At 38.8% G+C, this 22,312-nt stretch overlaps 1 protein-coding gene across 1 annotated transcript; it reads left to right on the top strand.

Annotated features, from left to right (window-relative positions):
• Positions 1-13,258: 13,258 nt before the first annotated feature.
• Positions 13,259-17,890, top strand: LOC107807333 (uncharacterized). Its single transcript, XM_016631694.2, has 2 exons — positions 13,259-13,579; positions 16,246-17,890. Exon 2 carries the CDS (start codon positions 16,297-16,299, stop codon positions 17,032-17,034), a length of 738 nt encoding a protein of 245 aa, XP_016487180.2. The 5' UTR covers positions 13,259-13,579; positions 16,246-16,296; the 3' UTR covers positions 17,035-17,890.
• Positions 17,891-22,312: the final 4,422 nt, after the last annotated feature.

The following is a 22,312-nucleotide window of genomic DNA, read 5'->3' as shown; positions in this document are numbered from 1 at the left end:
CCGCCAAAGTTGAAAGGATTAAAAGAACAGCTGCAAGACCTGCTTGATAAAGGCTTTATTAGACCTAGTGTTTCGCCTTGGGGTGTGCCATTGTTGTTTGTTAAGAAGAAGTATGGATCGATGAGGATCTGCATAGACTATCGGCAGTTGAACAAGGTCACAATCAAGAATAAGTATCCATTGCAAGGAATGATGATTTGTTTGATCAACTTCAGGGTGCCAAAGTGTTTTCCAAGATTGATTTAAGATCTGGCTACCATCAGTTGAGGATTAGGGCTTCCGATGTCCCTAAGACATCTTTTCACACTCGGTACGGGCATTACGAGTTCTTAGTGATGTCATTTGGGTTCACAAATGCCCTAGTAGCTTTCTTGGATTTGATGAACCGGGTGTTCAAACCTTATTTGGATTCCTTTGTGATTGTCTTCATTGATGACATTTTGATCTACTCCCGCAGCCGAGAGGAGCATGAGCAGCATCTTCAAGTTGTTCTCCAAACTCTGTGGGACAGTTAGTTATATACTATGTTTTCAAAATATGAGTGTTGGTTGAGTTCAGTTGCATTCTTGGGTCATGTTGTATCAGTAGAGGGTATTCAGGTGGATCCTAAGATGATTGCGGCAGTCAAGGACTGGCCTACACCCATATCAACCATAGAGATCCGGAGTTTCTTGGGTTTGGCAGGCTATTACCGTCGGCTTGTTGAGGGGTTTTCATCTATTGCAGCCCCGATGACCAAGTTGACCCAGAAGGGTGCCCAGTTCAGGTGGTCGGACGAGTGTGAGGTGAGCTTTCAGAAGCTCAAGACAGCTTTGACTATAGCGTTGGTGTTGGTATTGCCTACAGGTTCAGGGCCATATACAGTATATTGTGATGCATCTCGTATTGGACTTGGTACGGTGTTGATTCAGAAGGGCAAGGTTATTGCATATGCTTCATAGCAGTTGAAGATTCACGAGAAGAATTATCTAGTTCATGATTTGGAGCTAGCAGTCATTGTTCACGTGCTAAAGATTTGGAGGCATTATTTATATGGTGTGCCATGTGAGGTGTTCACAGAGCACAAGAGCTTGCAGTATTTGTTCAAGCAAAAAGAGCTCAATTTGAGGCAAAGAAGGTGGTTGGAGCTGTTGAAAGACTATAATATTACCATCTTGTATCATCCGGGGAAGGCCAATGTAGTGGTCGATGCTTGGAGTAGGAAGTCAGCTATTATGGGCAGCCTTGCGTATATTCCAGTCGATGAGAGACTGCTTGCTTTGGATGTTTAGGCTTTAGCCAATCAATTCGTGAGGTTGGATATTTCTGAGCCCAGCCATGTTTTAGTTTTGTCACGACCCAAACCGATGGGCTGCGACGGGCACCTGGTACCTTACTCAACCGAGTACCAATGTAACGTATCTTTCCTATTACATCATCATATGCATATGACATATGGGACTAATAGGCCAACATGATCCTTTATAAACTCAAAACATAGGCCGACAAGGCCATACAATCTTTCACGTACAATACATATGTCTACAAGCCTCTAAGAATACATAAATGTCATAAAGGTCGGGACAGAGTCCAGACATACTAAACAATACACGTCTAAATCATACTAACCAAACGAGCAACTCCGAAGAAAATGGAGCGCACCAACATCTTTCGCTGAGCTGATAGCCTACTTGGAGGGCTCTCGACCTGTCTATCGGGACCTGCGGGCATGAAAGACAGCATCCCCAGGCAAAAGGGACGTCAGTACGAATAATGTACTGAGTATGTAAGGCACATAAATAAATACATAAGAGACATGGAAGACATATAGAGTACATGACTCAACCTGTAAGTCTGAATAACTTTGTAAATCATAAATTACTTTTAGCGTCATGCGTATGCGTATGAATGTCATGTCGTGCATAGGTACATGTTTCATAACATCATCAGCCTCTGAGGGCATCCCATCATATCATATCGACCACTGCGGGCAAAATCATCATCGTATACCAGCTGATCAGGTGGTGGTGCGTATATAACGCCACAACCTTTTTCCATATCCCATATACATATAATATACGCGTATATAATGCCATTTGAATCATATTTCAGCCACAGTGGGCAACATCATTATCATATACCAGTTGATCAGGTGGTGGTGCGTATATAACACTGTAACCTTTTCCCATATCCCATATACATATATATACATACATATATATGGGTATATAACGTCATCTGGTCACGGGTCAATGTATATGAATGCAATGCATGAAAATACGTTAATAAAATCTTTCGGAATATCATAAGATCATTTTGCCTTTGAGTAATATCATAAAGTAAACTCTTCTCAACTTTCGTATTTTTCTAAGACCCATGAACAAATGATAAAATATTATGATACATGGAAATTCAAGAACATAGATATCTCTAATACTTCTATGAATAGAATCATTTATGGAATTTGTGCATTTGCACGTTTCGTTCGTGTCATATGGATCATGCCAAAAGAAAGAAGGGATAACCTTAACATACTTGGAGTAGGAAAAACTCCGTATAATATTCCGTTGAAAACCTTCGTGGATTGAACTTAGAACCTAAAAATCGGATGAAGCCTTCTGCTCTTTGAAATTGAGGAACGAAATCTTGCTTGATTTGTTGAAATTTGGACGAAGTGCTTCAAATGAAGCTTTCATTGAAACGAAATGTTTCTGCTCACGTTAGCTTCAAAAGAAGCATTTCATTAGCTTCATATTCTTTTCATATGAAAGGCCTTATTAATCTTTTAAGTGTTGAAGATATATGTATCTTCTAATTTGAAAGATAAGTATATAGCCTTTTTGAAATTCAAGGCTTGTTACTTAGTTTGTTGCCACGTAATCTCAACATTGACTAATGAGTCATTTAATTTGGTAGTGGTTGCTTCCACATTTTGGGGGAGGTGGGGTTTTAATCTTATCCCAATTTTAATAGTTAACCGGGTAATATTCTGTTACCCGTTAATTAATCAATTACCTGCATAATTTTAAAAATTATCTCAAATTACTTAAAATTCTACTAATTTTTAATATACTTTATACACCTTACTATTATGGCTATAGGGTACCTTGCATGGTACTAGTCCATAAATACCGGGCATTTTAACTCGGGCCGTATTTTATCTCAAGATGCCAACTTCGACAAAAATTTGATTGCTTCGATATTACTTACCCTCTTACCATCACGAATTTACTCATCACTTATAATCCTTATAATCCCCAAATAATCTTTTCCTTGGACTGATGCCAATTACCTTACGACAAATTTAACGTACAATACTACAAGGTGCAATATCTTCGTAACTTATTACTGCGAAGCGTAATATTACCGTAATGTAATACTACAGGGCATAACATCATCGTAATACTACAAGGCGTAACATTATTCCCCCCTTTGGAACATTTGTCCTCGAATGTTGACTGATGCACTTATTATTTTGATAACTTATATCTTCCGAACACTTTAGAACTTCTCTTGCTATCTAGGCGATTATTCTGTGAATGAGTCCAAAGTCCAGGGCATTCCCCCCTTAGGCCTCCTTCTCACACCACAACTTATAGTCGAAATCCTTCCAATCTCGTAACTGTTTCTACCTTTCATCATGCATCCTGTACAATTTTGACCTTGTAAGTGTGCCCAATCTCTAGGCTTCATTTGTAGAGCTTGATAAGATATCCCTTTGGGCATATATGAGTATACTGAAGTTCTTTGCTCGGTACTTTGTTGAATTCACGAATATTGCTATATCTCATCGCATAGGTCCATTTAGCCATTCGTATGAATTTACTACCATAACTCTTACTTTAATTTATCGTTGCTGAGGTTGCTACCAAATCCCAGCTTACTCTCGTTGCTTATTCCATATGTATAGATTTAAGTCCTTTAATGCTTCCTTATTACTACTCATCTTTAGAATGACGGCCCTATCTCATCTCATACTTTGTGACTTTTGTCCATGTACTGTTGATTCACCTTAATATTGATCTACAATATACCACTAATAACTTGAAACTTCTTACATAATACTTTTCCCCTAGGGCTTACGTTACATAAGGGAATATTCAAAGTAATCTTCCTGATCCACTTAATAGCAATACTGTGCTTTAATAACCGTATTCTATAGCCTTCCAAGGTGATTCTCTTATGTGAGTATTTTAATCCTGTACAATTCATGAATCCCTTTTTTCAAATTATTACTCAATCGAAGGCCCAAACGTCATCCTTTATCTATCACAATTACACCCTTATTCTGCTATTAGTGCAGCATTCCATATCTTCTAAATGCTACTTATGGAGAGTAACTCCTTTGAGTCCATTCAGGCTATACTTAGCTTACTTATAACATAGATGAGCCATTAGCTCCCTTGTTTTCATGGGCCTAATCCTGAGGACTAATCCATTCTCGTCACCTTCTCACTCGCATTTTCTCGTTCTTACATACTGTTTCCTTAAAACTTTGTCGCTCTACCATACTTTAGCTTGCCACCTATACCTGTCCATTTATACTATTTGCAAATTTCCTTCATCTTGCTTGCACTATATATTTCCTTATGTTATTCTGGAACGTCAAGCGAGACATCACATCGTCTCAAATTTTTCTCTATTCTCTTTACTAGATCTCTCAGTACTTACAAACCATAGGCTGGAAGACATGCCGCCGATGATACCGCTATCATTCCCGGTTATTGGATCCCCGTGCTTATATCCTTCTATTTGAAGGAAGGACTATTCACGATCTTCTGCCTTTGAATATCTCGTACGTTGTTCACTTTTACCTTACTTACCTTAAAATCTCGAATCTTATCTTTTATCTCTCTCATGACTTCCCTTCCACCTAGGTATTATTCACGTCTATAACTTGAAGCTCCATTATTATACTTGCACCCCTGGTATATACACAATCTTGTGGGAGTTCCATACTTGACTTCTTATGAGACGGGTACCCTTCTAACTGGCTTTATTCGTAGAGCCATTATAGAGCATAGTTGTTGTGCTATCTATCTTGCACCTCTAATATTAAGAGTGATTCTGCTATGTTCTCAATCATGATTCCTATAACTTCTGGGTCCAATAATCGGATTCATGATTTACTTTGTTGATGTAACTCTTTAGTTGCCTTCTTCTTCTGATCGGCCTTTATGCCGGCTTAAGTTATCTTCCAATCTGCGGCTCATGGTATTAGTTATTACTTTAGCCCTCTATGGATGCTATGGAATATCCATGATATAATCTTCTAACAATTCATTCCTTTGTCTATGACCTGGGCTCAATTCTTTCTTTCAACTTATGCCAGAATCTTTTACGGTTGTATGATTGTCAACATATATGTTGCATGTATAAAAATCCAAACTCTTAAGTGTGTTCATAACGTCACCAACTCGAGATCATTGATCAAATAATTCCTTTCGTTCCTTCTCAGCTTTCTTTTAACTTAAGCTATTACCTTTCCTGATATTTCCTCTCCCTTGTTGCGTGCATACTTAGCTTATCTTAGTTCCTACGCATGCCGGAGTTTTCGTACAACTCATATGATCTTCGAATATTTCTTTTGATTTTTACTTCTCGATCACTAGCCACAGTAGATTCCTCTTTCTTATGGAGGATGTACAATGTTGTTGTGAAACTATTGTTACAATACCATTTCCTCTTTAGGTCACTCTGCTTAGGTTGAAGCCTTCTTCCTCATTTCCTCAGCTAGTCCTTTACTATAGTACTTAGGGAGGATCCTCTTACTCTTGTAAAGATGAGAGCTTATTATATCGTATTCCCGATAGAATTTTTGATGTTCGTGCTCACTTGTAATTATCCTTAGTTACTTACCTCCATACTCATCTGCTCGTACAGCTGCTTCTGAACTGAATTTTTGACTGTCTTTCCAGTGGAACTATCTTGTATTTCTGTAACACTCATACGGTACCTTTAACTACCCCAACTCCCTATTTGAATATTTCTCAAGTATTACAATGTCATAACTGCGGGGCTAAATTCACCATATTGTGTTTTACTATCTTTATCTTGCACGACTTGTTGTCTTGTCTGTATCCTCTTGACTAGCCATAACTAGGCTTTTCCTGAACAAATTACTAACTACTCGTTGGCCCATTCTCATATCAATATTCCGCGAAATCTTTCTTAGGTTATTTCCTTGGTCTTAACTTACGTCTCGCACTGGCTCCTTAATTGTCAATAACATCTCGGGAAGGAACCCTTACTTCTTTTCCTTGACGTCGCGTTTGCATAATGTTCTGGAATCGTAGCATAGCTGTAACATTTGGATAAGTGCAATCTCATCCCTTTTTCAAATTTATCGCATACTTCCTTTATCATCCCATATTCCCCCCTTTAGGGGAGTACTAAGAGTTGGAGCTACGACGACCTGCCTACAGATGTTTCACCTTTTCATCTTTGGAATCCTTTTACATCTTCGATGGCCCTTAATCGCCTTGTGGTAATCCTTATGTACCAAGGATAACAAAATTCCTTACTCACAATGGTGACACTTACTGTAACTGGCACATACATCCCCTTAAGCTTAACTTTTCTCACATTGCTTGTTGTAGGGAAGCGTCTTCCTGAATGATCATTCTCTAAATTTCACATGAATCTTCTTTTGTCGTCCATTCTATTATTAGCGGAACAAAATTTGATGTTCTTATGATGGCGACTATCACCAGTCACTCAGTCCCTAATTCATGTTTAGTTTATCTTGTTCACCAATCCATACTGGTTCTTTTACTCTAGGTTCTAACTTTTCCTCTTGGTAATCACGCTAGAGTTGCGAATTTATTTCTTGAAATGAGGACATGATTGTATGGCCTATACTCTTTTGTTGTCCTAAGGCCTGTCACTTCTCATTTATTCTTTCACTTGACTATAGATTTTGTAATATTGTCATCTTTTGATATACCATTGTGATCCATGTATCACATCTTACTCATAATGCTTTTAACTCTTTTCTTATTTCCCGCTAACATTTATGCCTATTACTTTATTCTGAAAACTTGAACAAGACATTCTTTTGCTCTTAGCTTCCCTTTGCTTTATCTAATGGCTCTTCAAGTTACTTAACGTTCTCGCTTTACTAGGGACGCGAGCCACACTAAGGTAATATTTATCCCTTCAAGGCTTATAGTGCATGTCTTTGTAGTACTCATATCTGGTTGTACTATTTTAGAGTGTACCATCTGGGTGTCTCACAAGGAGATCTACTAGCACACTTGCAATATCCTTCGGAAATATCAACTAATACAAACAATCCATTCATCATTTTGGTTAACTCTAACCCCAGTCAGGTCCTGATGTTCTGTCCTTTTCTTAAACTACACCTGTTAGCCCTCATAGGGCATAACTGAGATGGGTACGGCCAATTGTACCTACCTTTGTTACTGTTGAGAGTAACTCTTAATGCTTATATTTTTCTACCAGAACTGTAATACTAATAATCTTTATTAACTGGGCACCTCGTATGCTTCTTCACCTTGCATCTTTTACTTCTTGAAAGCATTGTCTTTCACCATAAAGGTGGATAGATATTTTTGCCTTAAGGTTCCTTATCAAGAGGCTTACACCTTTCAGTACGCACATGATCTGCTGAATACCTCACAGTTACTCATCATAAGCATGATGCAAATCGAGTTCCTCTGACTCAACTCTTCCATAGCCATGTCTTTTACCAACCATCTTTGTAGATGTAGGTATCGTCTTATTACGAGTAAAATAGAAGTTAGAAATTTGAATTCTTATAACTGAGCTCTACCACATGATCTAGAGTAAGAAGAAAGAGTGACAGTCCTAAATACCCTGTATCTTCCTACTTATAAGTGTGGTGCATGACACACCCATAAACAAGAATCGACTAGACACGACTTGTAGACTCCCTAGGACAAAACTGCTCTAATACCACTTTTTTCACGACCCAAACCGATGGTCTGCGATGGGCACCCAGTACCTTAACCAACCGAGTACCAACGTAATGTATCTTTCTTATTACATCATCATATACACATGACATACGGGCCTAATAGGCCAACATGATCCTTTATAAACTCAAAACATAGGCCGACAAGGCCATACAATCTTTCACGTACAACACATATGTTTACAAGCCTCTAAGAATACATAAATGTCATAAAGGTTGGGACAGAGTCCCGACTTACTAAACAATACACGTCTAAATCATACTAACAAAACGAGCAACTCTGAAGCAAATGGAGCGTACCAACATCTTCCGCTGAGCTGATAGCCTACTTGGAGGTCTCTCGACCTGTCTATCGGGACCTGCAGGCATGAAACGCAGCGTCCCCAGGCAAAAGGGACGTCAGTACGAATAATGTACCGAGTATGTAAGGCACATAAATAAATACATAAGAGACATGGAAGACATATAGAGTACATGACTCAACCTGTAAGTCTGAATAACTTTGTAAATCATAAATTACTTTTAGCGTCATGCATATGCGTATGAATGTCATGTCGTGCATAGGTACATGTTTCATAACATCATCAGCCTCTAAGGGCATCCCATCATATCATATCGGCCACTGTGGGCAAAATCATCATCGTATACCAGCTGATCAGGTGGTGGTGCGTATATAACGCCATAACCTTTTCCATATCCCATATACATATACATACATATATACGCGTATATAACGCCGTTTGAATCCACTGTGGGCAACATCATTATCATATGCGAGCTGATCAGGTTGTGGTGCGTATATAACATTATAACCTTTTCTCATATCCCATATATATATATATATATACATACATATATACACGTATATAATGTCATCTGATCACGGGTCAATGTACATGAATGCAATGCATGAAAAGTACGTTAATAAAATCTTATGGAATGTCATAAGACCATTTTGCCTTTGCGTAATATCATAAAGTAAACTCTTCTCAACTTTCATATTTTTCTGAGACCCATGAACAGATGATAAAATATTATGACACATGGAAATTCAAGAATATAGATATCTCTAATACTTCTATGAATAGAGTCATTTATGGAATTTGTGCATTTGCACGTTTCGTTCGTGTCATATGGATCATGCCAAAAAGAAAGAAGGGATAACCTTAACATACTTGGAGCAGAAAAACCTCTGTATAATATTCCGTTGGAAACCTTCGTGGATTGAAAATAGAACCTAAAAATCGGATTAAGCTTCTGCGCTTTAAAATTGAGGAATGAAATCTTGCTTGATTTGTTGAAATTTGGACGAACTACTTCAAATGAAGCTTTCATTGAAACAAAATGTTTCTGCTCATGTTAACTTCAAAAGAAGCATTTCATTAGCTTCAGATTCTTTTCATATGAAAGGCCTTATTAATCTTTTAAGTGTTTAAGATATATGTATCTTCTAATTTGAAAGATAAGTATATAGCCTTTTTGAAATTTAAGGCTTGTTACTTAGTTTGTTGCCACCTAATCTCAAAATTGACTAATGAGTAATTTAATTTGGTGGTGGATGCTGCCACGTTTTGGGGTGGGGTTTTAATCTTATCCCAATTTTAATAGTTAATTGGGTAATGTCCTATTACCCGGTAATTAATCAATTACCCGCATAATTTTAAAAATTATCTCCAATTACTTAAAATGTTACTTATTTTTAATATACTTTATGCACCTTACTATTATGGCTATGGGGTACCTTACATGGTACTAGTCCATAAATACCGGACATTTTAACTCGGGCCGTATTTTATCTCAAGATGCCAAACTTCGACAAAAATTCAATTTCTTCGATATTACTTACCCTCTTACCTTCATGAATTTACTCATCATTTATAATCTTTATAATCCCCAAACAATCTTTTCCTTGGACTGATGCCAATTACGTTACGACAAATTTAACGTACAATACTACAGGGTGCAACTTCATCGTAACTTATTACTGTAAAGCGTAACATTACCGTAATATAATATTGCAGGGCATAACATCATCATAATACTACAGGGCATAACAAGCTTGTACAATCGCTTGTTCTTCATTATTTGAGCGTATCTGAGATCGGCAGTATGATGATCCTCATTTGCTTGTCCTTAGAGACATAGTGCGGCACGGAGGTGCCAAGCAGGTTACAATCGGAGATGATAGAGTTTTGAGGATGCAAGGTCGTGTTTGTGAGCCTAATGTGGATGGAGTTCGTGAGTTAATTCTAGAGGAGGCCCATAGTTCTCGGTATTCTATTCATCCGGGTGCCGCTAAGATGTATCAGGACTTGCGACAGCATTATTGGTGGAGGAGGATGAAGAAGGACATTGTTACATATGTAGCTCAATGTTTGACTGGTCAGCAGGTAAAGTACGAGCATCAGAGACCAAGTGGCTTGTTTCAGAAGATTGAAATTCCTGAGTGGAAGTGGGAGCGTATCACTATGGACTTCGTTGTTGGACTCCCATGGACTTAGAGGAAGTACGTTGCAGTGTGGGTTATTGTGGATAGGCTGACTAAGTCAGTGCATTTCATTCTTGTGGCAGTTTCCTATTCTTCTGAGCGGTTAGCAGAGATTTATATCCGTGAGACCGTTCGTCTTCATGGTATGCCCGTGTCTATCATTTCTGGCTGAGGTACGTAGTTTACCTCGTACTTCTGGAGGGCAGCTCAGCATGAGTTGGGTACTCGGGGCGAGTTGAGCACAGCGTTTCATCCTCAGACAGATGGACAGTCTGAGCATACTATTCAGCTTTTGGAGGATATGCTCCGAGCATGTGTTATTGACTTGGAGGTTCGTGGGATCAGTTCTTGCCATTAGCAGAGTTTGCCTACAACAATAGTTACCAGTCGAGCATCCAGATGGCTCCCTATAAGGCATTATATGGTAGGCGGTGTCGGTCGCCGGTTGGATGGTTTGAGTTGTGAGAGGCTCGGTTGTTAGGTATAGATCTAGTACAGGATGCCTTGGATAAGGTTAAGATCATTCAGGATAGGCTTCGTACAGTTCAGTCCAGGCAAAGGAGATATGCCGACCGTAAGGTTCGCAATATGGCATTCATGGTCGGAGAGCTAGTATTGCTTCGGGTGCCGCCCATGAAGGGTGTGATGAGATTTGGGAAGAAGGGCAAGCTAAGCCCTAGATTCATCGGTTCTTTTGAGATTTTTGATCGAGTATGAGAGTTGGCTTACAGACTTGAGTTGCCACCGAGTTTATCAGCTGTGCACCCAGTGTTTCATGTGTCCATGCTTCGAAAGTATCACGACGATCCATCCCATGTGTTAGACTTCAGCACTGTCCAGTTGGACAAGGACTTGACCTATGAGGAGGAGTCGGTAGCTATTCTAGACCGGCAGGTTCGTCAGTTGAGATCGAAGAATTTCACTTCTGTTCGTGTACAGTGGAGAGGTCAGCTTGTTAAGGCAGCGACCTGGGAGTCCGAGTCCGATATGCAGAGCTGTTATCCTTATCTTTTCACCGACTCAAGTACTTTTCTATGTTCGTTCGAGGACGAAGGTTGTTTTAAAGGTGGAGAATGTGATGACCTTAAAGGTCATCTCTTGTTTTAGAAGTCATCTGTGCCCCAAGGCCTTGAAAACCTCTTTTTGTCTCACCTCGATTTGCGTCCATAGTCCGGGCGCATTTCCAAAAAGCTTTTGATGTGAAATTTAAGGAAAATAATGAATTTGGCCTTTAAAGTTGATTAAAGTTGACTTTGGTCAACATTCCTGGTAAATGGACCTGGACCCGTGATCTGACGATCCTGTAGGATCCGTAGTAAAATATGGGACTCGGTCTTATGTCCAAAATCGAATTTTGAGGTCCCTAGCTCGAGAAAAGAATTTTTAAATAAAATTGTTTGCTAGAAAATATAAAGGCTTTTAGAAGTGAAATGATGCGTGTTCTTGATGGTATTGGGCATGTATCTTGGTTCCGGAGCCCGGTATAGGTTTAAAATAATAATTAAGATGAATCTGTGAAATTTGGTAAGAATCGGAGTTGATTTGGTATAAATCGGACTTTAGTTGAGAAAATGAAAATTTCAATGTTCTTAAGGAATTTCATGAATTTGAGGTTAACTTTGTAATTGTTGATGTTATTTTGATAATTTGATCGCACGAGCAAGTCCGTATGATGTTTTTAGACTGACGTGTATGTTTGGTTTGGAGCCCCAGAGGCTCGGGTGAGTTTTGGATAGACAACGGGGTGATTTGGATTTAGTAAATTGCAGTTGTGCATCTGGTATTTTTGCTCAGGCCTCTGATCTCGCAATTGTGAGGCGAGATCAGGCTTCGCAATTGCGAAGTGTTCAGGCTTAGGAAATGCGACCAAAGTGTCGCAATTGCGAACCAAGCCTGGGCAGGCCCTCATCGCAAATGTGAACACTGGGCTGGGAATTGCTAAGGCCCTTCATCGCAAATGCATTGTCCCCTTCGCAAATGTGAAGATAGCAGGATTTCAAAAGGTTCGCAATTGCGAACCCCTTATCGCAATTGCGATAACTACACCTTGTAGACATGTGATTTTTGACCCTCCCCAAGATCTTTCATATATTAGCATAAAATATTTAATTTAGGCATAATATAGATATTTTAAGTAATTTTGACTCTTTTACTCTATTTTATTACAAGAAAACAAAATCACAAAAATAGGTTCATTAATGTTTTGTAGTCATTTTTAATTAAAAAAAATCTTAAAAATATATACAACAATAGTATCGTATTTTTATTTTAATATGATATTTTGAAAATACCAAAAATATATTTGTTTTAATGGTTAGTTTTATTTTAATAATTATTTGAATAGTAGGAATAATTAACAAATGGGCGCGTATTTTAATCTCATTCGCGGCAAAAGAATAGAGCTTGGGCTCGAGCAACCCATTTTAGGCTTAATTTTGGACCTAATCCATAAGTGTCAAGCCCATAATTCCTAGACTCATACCCCTTAACCTAAAAACCCTACAACCTAGACTCTACACTATAAAAGAATGATGAAGACTAAAGGAAAAGGGGGAACGATATACACGGAAAAGGAGTTGCGCAGCCTTTTTAAAGAAAAAGGACCCTCCCTTTCGTTTTCTTCTGAAAAGGAACACCAAAGAAAATGATAAAAAAGCTAAAGGAGGAAGGCTGAAGAATGAGAAGCTGCGCAGCTTCTAAATGAAAGTCTCCCCCTCCCCCAGACTTTGGTCTCCTTCGAACACAACCCCCTCCCCCTCCATCAGTCTGGTTTTCTTCTTCTCCATATCCTCTCACCAACCTAACGACCCTAGGGACTAAGAAAAACAGAGTAATTGCAGCTTCTTCAACTCCTCTCGCCCACCAGCGGCGAACTCGCCGGAAAATGCACAGCCAAAACTCGTCATCACCCTAGCTGCTTCATCGCCTTCAACTACTTCACTCTCTCTCATTCGATATATCATCGACGACTCGTTCTAGTTCAAAACTACCGAGTCTCTGCCAAAAATGGTCAAACAGGTGAAGTCTGGCGAGAGACCTGGCGAGTGTCGAGGTCCGGTCGTAATTCCGTTGAGGTTTCCGGCGAAGCCTTGATCTTACGGTTCGAGGACATCACCTGGTCAGCGGCTAGCATTGGACAATTTGGTCTCCGAGAGGTCTCTTTTCTCCTCTTTTTACTTCTTCTAATTTTTCTTGTTTCCATGATATTTATTGAATTTTGTCTACATTAATTTGTGTTTAAGATAAAATGATATGCTTATTATTATGTGGTTGCAATTACGTTAATATCATGAATCCGTTGAATGGGGGTTTAGTTTTTTAAAGATTTGACGTCATGTATAGCCATATCTTAGACGTTTTCTTATTTCAATTTCATATGCAATCCATTTGAGTGCTGGAGATTTGCACATCAATCTTAGATTTATGTTTTAGAAAACATATTTTGGTCAAATAAAATTTGGGAAAAGGGAACAAAATAAAGCAGCTCAAATGGGTTTTGAGGTTGGGAAGTTGGTTAATCTCATTAATAATCCAATTTTTCTTATCTATTTTGAATAGTTTCCTTGGAAAGTAAACATCTCAAATTAGCTTTTAGAAAAATATTCAAACTAATGAATCTCGTAGTTGCTTTAGGCGCGATTTTAATTAAATTACCTTCTTAAACTCGGGTGCGCATTGATACGATCCAAATCCAAATCTCGACGAAGTCAAAATGTGTTGACAACCACGGGTGCATTGATTGCGACGTGGTTCAAAACGCGTTTTCACGACGTCGCAATTCCTTTAAAATAAATAATGATAAAAAGCGGTTTACGAATAAAAGGCACCTAAGCTAGCAGGTATTAAAATCAGATAAAATCAAATGCAACAGTTAAGCGACCGTGCTAAAACCACGGAACTTGGGAATGCCTAACACCTTCTCTTTGGTTAACAGAATTCCTTACTCGGATTTCTGGTTCGCAGACTGTTAACAGAGTCATATGTTTCCTCGGTTCGGGATACAACCGGTGACTTGGGACACCATTAATCTCTCAAGTGGCGACTCTGAATAATCAATAATTAAATCTCGTTCCGATTGTCCTTTAAATAGAAAAAATCCTTTACATCCTTCCGGGGGTGTAGGTGAAAAATGAGGTGTGACAGCTCTGGCGACCCTACTGGGGATCGAACCCAGAACGTGTTGTTCAGGGTTCAGAATTCGAGCTTATAAATTGTTGTATTTGATTGTATCTGATTTTCCTACATGTTTTGTGCTTAATGTTCTAAATGTTACCGCTTTGATATTATCTGAACTGTATATAAACTGTGCCGACACCCTTCTTTCTTCACCTCCGGGGATGTGCTTACTGGTTGAGACTCCTTATTCTGTTAGTGTCATACCTTGAAATAAGAAAGAGGCCGGACAAGTTACGAAGCCGGATGGTCTTTTGGTTCCCGGTAAGTTGCCCCTACTCGACTCGAGTCGTCCGCTCGGGTACACAGTCTAGAATACCGACCCAGGTTTTGAATATAGAATAACGTGACTTCATGCTGGATCCCTAGTAGGAACGATTATTTGCATCATGCTGCATTTGACTTAGGGGACTCAACACAGGGGTTGGGTCCGTCTAGGGCTAGCAACCTGAAATGAAAGGACCATCCTGATGCATCCTTCTTGCTCTAAACATATATTTGTGTCGAACCTGCATGCTGGCCGGTTTCTGAAACTCGGGAATGTTGAAAAATTGAGGGGAAAAAAAAAGAAAAAAGAGAAAAAGAGAGAAATAACAGTTAGGGAGTTAATTGTTTATTTTAGAAAAATCAATGACCAAGTACTGTCGAAACTCTGCCGAAATTTTGAGAAAACGAAAAAAAAGAAGAAAATAGGAAAAAAGAGTCTTTTATTCTCGGACAGTTGTTTGTTGAAAAAAGAAGATGGAAAAGAGTCTTTATGTTAGTTTGGAAAAATAGGTTGTTTTATTGTTTGTTGAAAATGAAAAAAAAGTCGTTATTTTGTCTTGTTTTCAAAAATAGTAAAGGAAATAGTTTGTCTTGCCATGAAAAATGAAAATCAAAAAGAGTCTTATTTTAAAATGGTTCGGTTAATTCGCCCGAACTACGCATGGTTTGATTCTCACAGGGCGTGAGATACGTAGGCAACCCTCATCGGGTCCAACCACCCTTTTGCAAAAATAACCAAAAGATATCAAAATTTTAATTTTTGTCATAAATAAACCAGGTGATGCCGTTTTTGTCAAAAGCCAAATGTTCCCAAACGGGGCGCCGAAAGGTTGACTTTGCATAAACAGACACCTTTGGTCGTATTTTGATTTTTGACCCTCACATCCTTAAAATCTTCGCCCCCGAGGCGCAGGAAGGCCGTGATTGCAATACCGGGTCATTTATTTTAATTTTGAAAAAAAAACAAGAAAAGAGTCAGTGGTCAAGTGAATACCGTTCGGATTTTTGGGTCAAAGTTGGCATATAGGGGAAGGAATCTATCATTTTGTTTTTGGGTTTGTATTTCTTTTGATTAGAGTAAATGGGTCATTTGATTTTCGAGTCTGTATTGCATCGTTAAGTTGGTCAGTTTTGTCGTTATTATGAAAATGGAAAATTCCAAAAAATATTTTATTATCGTTTACCTTTTATTTGCACGAACTACGCCTGGTCTGATTCGTGCGGGGGCACGATACGTAGGCAATCCACATAGGATTCGACCACAACCAAAACCAAAAAATAAAAAAATAAAAAAATAGAATTGAATAAAAATGGAAAAGATGTTGTTAATAATAAGGACCGGCCCAATCCATTCTAACATGTTTTGTTTTGAATTGTGAAGAAAGTTGAGGTGGTCGGTTGTGGTAAGCTGGAAACACAAGATCCAAGGAAAATGATAACTGACGTCGAAGCTGTTACGAGTGCTCAAGAGATTCAGGGTCAGAGGGTTCAACAAGGGTCTACTGTGGTTGAGGAAAATAGAACACTGAAACAACAAATGACCCAAATACGTCAAGCCTGGGCCAATGGCCAAGGACAGCCTTGTCACGAGTCACGATTTGCTACACAGCAAGAACAGTACCACTCTCCCGAGTACCACTCGTACTCGTTTGAGCTTCCTGTAAACATCGAGAAGCCTGCCCGAAAGAGAGTACAGGAAGAAATAACCCAAAGAGTGAAAAGATTAGAACAACGGTTGAAAAACACGCAAGCAATGGCAAGTCAAAAGAGTGTTGCCTTCAAATGGAGAGAGCAGGCAGCTAGAGCTAAGCCACCCATGGATGACCACGAGTTAATCACTGCCTTTCTACAGGCTCAAGAGCCAGATTATTTTCAATACATGACATCCGCAGTGGGTAAATCCTTCCCGGAAGCAATCAAAATGGGAGAAATGATGGAGAACGGTCTTAAGACAGGCAGAATTATAAGTCAAACAACTCTCAAAGCTGCAGCTCAAGCTGTCCAAATTGAATCTGGTAACATGAATGAGGGGGATGAAGAAATCATGGTGATATCAGGGTCGAGAAGAGGTCCTAGGAGAACATCCCGAAGGTATGTGCAGCCTCATCAAGTTTCCCATGACCCCTTTAAGCATTACTATCCACCTCCAAACCCCCCATACTCAAGTTGATCCTTCCCAGTATGTTGCCCAGCCATCAAATCACCCAAGAAAGCGAGCACGCGTATCACAAAATCTCCACCAGCCTCCGCAAAATTTTCAATCACCTTGTAACCCACATCCAAGCCAGGGGTATAGAAGGGAACAAAAGTTGAAAGATAGTTTTACACCAATAGGAGAGTCCTATGCAAGCTTATTTGAGAAGTTAAAACAACATGACATGATTGCACCCATTCCTCCAAACCAGGTGGACCGACGTGCAAGAAGTTTTGACTCATCTAAAAGGTGTGAATACCACTCCAATGCTCTGGGGCACAATGTGGAAAATTGTCGGGATTTGAAAAGAGAAATAGAAAGGATGATCCAGGAAAATCTGATTCAAGACAGTGGCACCCAGAATATCACGTTGCATCCCTTACATGAGGAGGCACACTTGGTGGGGATGATGCCCGGTGACATGAGGTATGAGAATACTCTTGGGAACTTGTTGACTAAAGTTGAAGATACTGAAGCAGATAGTGGTCATGGCAATATGGATGCGAAGCTTAGTGGCTAAGATGTCGTGCTTGTAATTGGAAAGACGCTCCATTCCTAAGTCAGCTGGGGAGGAGCTTTGGTGGTCCATTTGGCTGTCATTTCTGTTGTCCGGATTATTTGCAGGGTTGTAATCCGGATATTGTCTTGTGTTCAAACCCTCCTATCCTTTCATTTTTGTCTAGCTTGTTTAGTCGTAGTGGTTTGTCTAGGGTTGTCTAGGTTTGTTTTAGTTCATTCTAGGGTTGCAATCCAGTTTGTTTTGTTTTTGTTTTATTATTGGAACTGTTTCATCGTTTGTCTAATGCAAATTTCGATCTGTTGTTACTCCCAATCATTTTCTTTGTTTAGTTCTTTTCTAATTTTTTGTTTTGCCTTTTGCCGGTTCTAGTGACATGACATGCATGCATAATTCTCAGTCTGATCTTCAAAAGTTGCAAAGCAGTGAGACCATTTTGAAAACGATAAGGACACTTGAGGAAATGAGAACAGATTGGGACATTTTGAGATTGTTTGACGCCCGAACCATGTGAAACTGGGGCAAGTAAAACATAAAAATCCCCGTAAAAGCAAGTTGGCCAAATTGACTGGGGGACGGTCGTGGTAATAAGAGTAAGAGTGTTGTCGAATGGCATATTATATCTGACAAATGTAGAAGGAAAATGTGTGGAAATGGCCGTCAATTCCGATGCGGTCAAGAGATGATGTGTATGGTTTCTTTATTCTGATTGTACTTGTTTGTATTTGGCATATTTTGAAGTTTGAAATGACGAAGGCATTTTGTTCTGCTATCTAAACACTTTACCCTTTTGTCAACCTCTTTGAGCCTTATTTGTTTTCTTTCATACCCCTCTTTCGGAATCAGCGGCACAATTAACGAAATGCAAGTGTCGGAGATACGCAAATGGAAAAAGAAGGAAAAAGAAATGGAAAGAAAAAAAAGGAAAAGGAAGAAAGGAAAAGAAGAAAAGGAAAGAAAAGAAAAGAAAACAAAAGAAAGAAAGAGAAGAAAGAAAAAGAAAAATGAAGAAAAGAAAGGAAAAAGAAAAAAAAAACAAAAAAAAAAAGAAAGAGAGAGAAAGAAAATCGCAACAACGTAGTTTCTATGACGTGAACTACGTTTGACTTGATCCCGAAAGGGTACGTAGGCAGCCTCTATGAGGTTCAGTCATACCAAAACAAAAATCTAAAAGTCCCCAAGCAAGAAACTGGGGCAGAAATTGTGGTTGTTGTGAGAAGTTGGATTCCGAAAGTTGTAATTTTAACCCATTTTGAAATTGTTTTGAGCCTTTTATACCCTTTCTTTCTAACCCATCCAAAAGCCTACATTACGGTCCAAAGAAAGACCTTCTGATCAGTCTTTGAGAAATGCCAAGTCAAGCAGGTAAGGTAATTCCTGTCAGGGGCAACACTCCGGTCCAAACAAGGAAAATGAAAATAAGAGAATCTTATTGATGAAAATCCTCATGGGTATCGCAAGGTGATGAAAGCTGAGAGAAATAAAAATGAGAGAATATTATTGGTGAAAACCTTCACGGGCACCTTGAGGCGACAGTAAGTTGAGAGAAAGAACGAAATGAGAGAGGTTTGATGGTGAAAACCCTTTGGGGCACTACAGGCTGAATAAGGAATGCGAATCAAATTGGATAAGCGGAGCAATGAAGCCCAGTTTCACGGAAAAAAGGAACAACAAGAGATGAACATCAGATTTGCTTAACAGAATAGGTCGCAGGTGCATGTCAAGGTCATTAGAGTCGGTATCCACATCCGATAGGTTTCTACTTTGTAGTTTTCTTGTTAGGAATCATCTCTTTCTATTTGTCCTTTACTCTGTTCCTTTTGTTTTGTTTATGTCCCCTTTTTTAGTCTTTTGGTCGTAACAAGTGTGGAATGACTTCAAAATTTTCCACCAGCTTTCCAATTGCACAAAATGGGGTCACAAGTCAGGAAAAATAACAAGAGCACTAAGCTGGTAATAATCAACATACTTTGGGATCCTTATGAAACACAAAGTTTGGTAGAGGTCGGTTCAGGAATAATGCAACAGATAGAGGGTATTGGGATTAAACGGGGAAAAGGGTATTTCAGTGACACAGATGATGGGGAAAGTGGTTAATCAGTAAACATGCAAGACCTTCAAGAAGGAGAAATGTTATTGATGGCAGAAAGATATGCTACAGGAGGATTATCAAACTGGGGCAGAAAATTTTCTGTCGTGTTGAATTTTTTTTCGGGTACCCATCTGAAGAACATGAAGGTCAATACAAGTGTTTTTAAAAAAAAGAGAGAAAAAGAGAGGGAAGTGGTTTTCAGGAAAGAAACACCAGTTCTAAGAAAAGTAATTTTTGGAGGAATAAAACACTAGTTTTTAGGGAAGTGGTTTTTTGAAGGAGGACAACACCAGTTTTTAGGGAAGCAGTTCTAAAGGAAGATAATTCAAGTTAGTGGGTAGATAAAACAAATTTTTGAAGGAAAATGGTTAAAAGAAATCTTAGTCTGATGAATTTTTCACCTAAGATAAAGAAATCTTAGTCTGTTGAATCTTTCACCTAAGATAAAGAAATCTTAGTCTGTTGAATTTTTCACCTAAGATAAAAATCTTAGTCTGATGAATCGTTCAACTAAGATAAATGCAAAAGTTGGAAAAACGAAAAGAAGGCATAATTTGGGAAAAGATAAAGGCAGAAGTTGGAAAAGAAAGGAGGGCATAATTTAGATAAAGGCAGAAGTTGGAAAAAAGAAGGGAAGGCAGAATTTGAAGAAGGGGAAGACAAAAGTCGAAAAAAAGAAAGGAAGGCATAATTTGGAAAAAGATGAAGGCAGAATTTGAGGAGAAAGAAAGGAAGGCATAATTTAAAGAAGGGGAAGGCAGAAGTCGAAAAAAAGGGAAGGAAGGCATAACTTGGGAAAAAGAAAGGAAGGCAGAATTTGAAAAGAATGGAAGTTGGAATTTGGAAAATTAAGAAAGTCGAGATCACACAAAAATGGACATAGGCTGATGAATTATCTCCTAGAGTCACAATCTTAGTCTGTTGAATCTTTCTCCTAAGATGAAAATCTTAGTCTGATGAATTTTTTACCTAAGGTAAAGATAAAAATCTTAGTCTGTTGAATCTTTCTCCTAAGTTGAAAATCTTAGTTTGATGAATTTTTCACCTAAGATAGAGATAAAAATATTAGTCTGTTGAATCTTTCTCCTAAGATGGAAATTTTAGTCTGATGAATTTTTCACCTAAGATAAAAATAAATCTTAGTCAGTCGAATCTTTCACCTAAGATGAAAATCTTAGTCTAATGAATGTTTCACCTAAGATAAATTCTAAATTTTAAGATACATTTTAGTCTTTAAATTTTTAAAAAAGTTGCATTCCAGTCTTATCACAATTCAAGTTTTGGTTCTTATTAGTATGTGGTAACAAACAACAGTTTTCCAAATTGGGGCAGAAAGTTTTCTTTGTTTTGTCTATTTTTTGTGAAGTCAGGAGCCCGCCTGGATAATAGAGGAATACATTCAACTTTTAAGCAATCAGGAGCCCGCCTGAAGAACAGAGGTGATACAATTCAAATTTTAGTTTTCAATCGATTTTTTTTGTCTTCTTGAAGTCAGGAGCCCGCCTGAAGAACAGAGGCATACAATTCAAGTTTCGGAAGTCAAGAGTCCGCCTGAAGAACTGAGAAGTCAGGAGTCCGCCTGGAGAATAGAGACATACAATTCAAGTTTCGGAAATCAGGAGCCCGCCTGTATAACAGAGGTATTTCAGGTCAAGTTTTAGTCAAATTCTTATTAATATTAAGTAACATGTACCCAGTTTCCAAACTGGGGCAGAAAGTTTTCTTGGTTCATTTATTTTTATGAAGTCAGGAGCCCGCCTGGATAATAGAGGAATACATTTCAATTTGAAGTTCAACAGTTAGGAGCCCGCCTGGATAACAGAGGAATACATTCAATTTTAAGTTCAGCAGTCAGGAGCCCGCCTGGAAAGCAGGGAATACATTTCAAGTTAGCAGTCAGGGAGCCCCGCCTGGAGAACAGGGTCAGTTTTTACTTTAGTCAAGCTTAGTTTACAGTTTTCCTAGTCTATTCTTTAGTTTAATTTCATCATTGCATTAATAATACAGGTGGTTTACAATTTTGCTAACAACTCACAAATCTTCCTAGTGCAAACTGGGGTAGAAAATTTCTTTGTTTTGTCTATTTTGTTGTAATCAGGCGCCCACCTGGAGAACAAGGGAAAACAACTCAAGTTTCTAGGGAAAACAGTTTCGAAGGAAGACAGTTCGAGTTTCAGGGAAAATGGTTCAAAGTGTAAGGGAAAATAGTGTCAAGTAACAAGGGAAGACAGTTCAGGTTCAGCAATCAGGCGCCCACCTGAAAAAAAAAGGGAATTCAATTCAGAATGCAATTCAGAAGTTGATGAAGGATGTGAGCTGCTCAAGACATGGCCGAGGTCACAAGCACTACATGCCCGGTCCTGACCCAAAAGCTGTAGAAGAACGAGCTAGCCCCTACAGCTAACAAGTGTCAAGGTTCAAATCTAAAGTCTACATGAAGAACCATTCAAGACTCAAGATCAAGCTTCAGAAGACTTATAGATAGGAATCTTGTAACTCGTAGTCGATAGGCTTAGCTAGTCTTTTTCATCTTTTGATTTTTGATGTAATAACAGGGACCGCAGACCGAAACCTCGACGGAACGGCACCTCGACTGGATCTCCACCTCGGCATACTCCGTCATCTCACTCATTTCTGAACTACAC

This window comes from Nicotiana tabacum, chromosome 20 (genome assembly GCF_000715075.1).
Source record: "Nicotiana tabacum cultivar K326 chromosome 20, ASM71507v2, whole genome shotgun sequence".
In the NCBI taxonomy this organism is placed as follows: Eukaryota; Viridiplantae; Streptophyta; class Magnoliopsida; order Solanales; family Solanaceae; genus Nicotiana; species Nicotiana tabacum.
The sequence above is the reverse complement of the archived record's forward strand: the minus strand, read 5'-3'. Positions and strand labels throughout refer to the sequence as shown.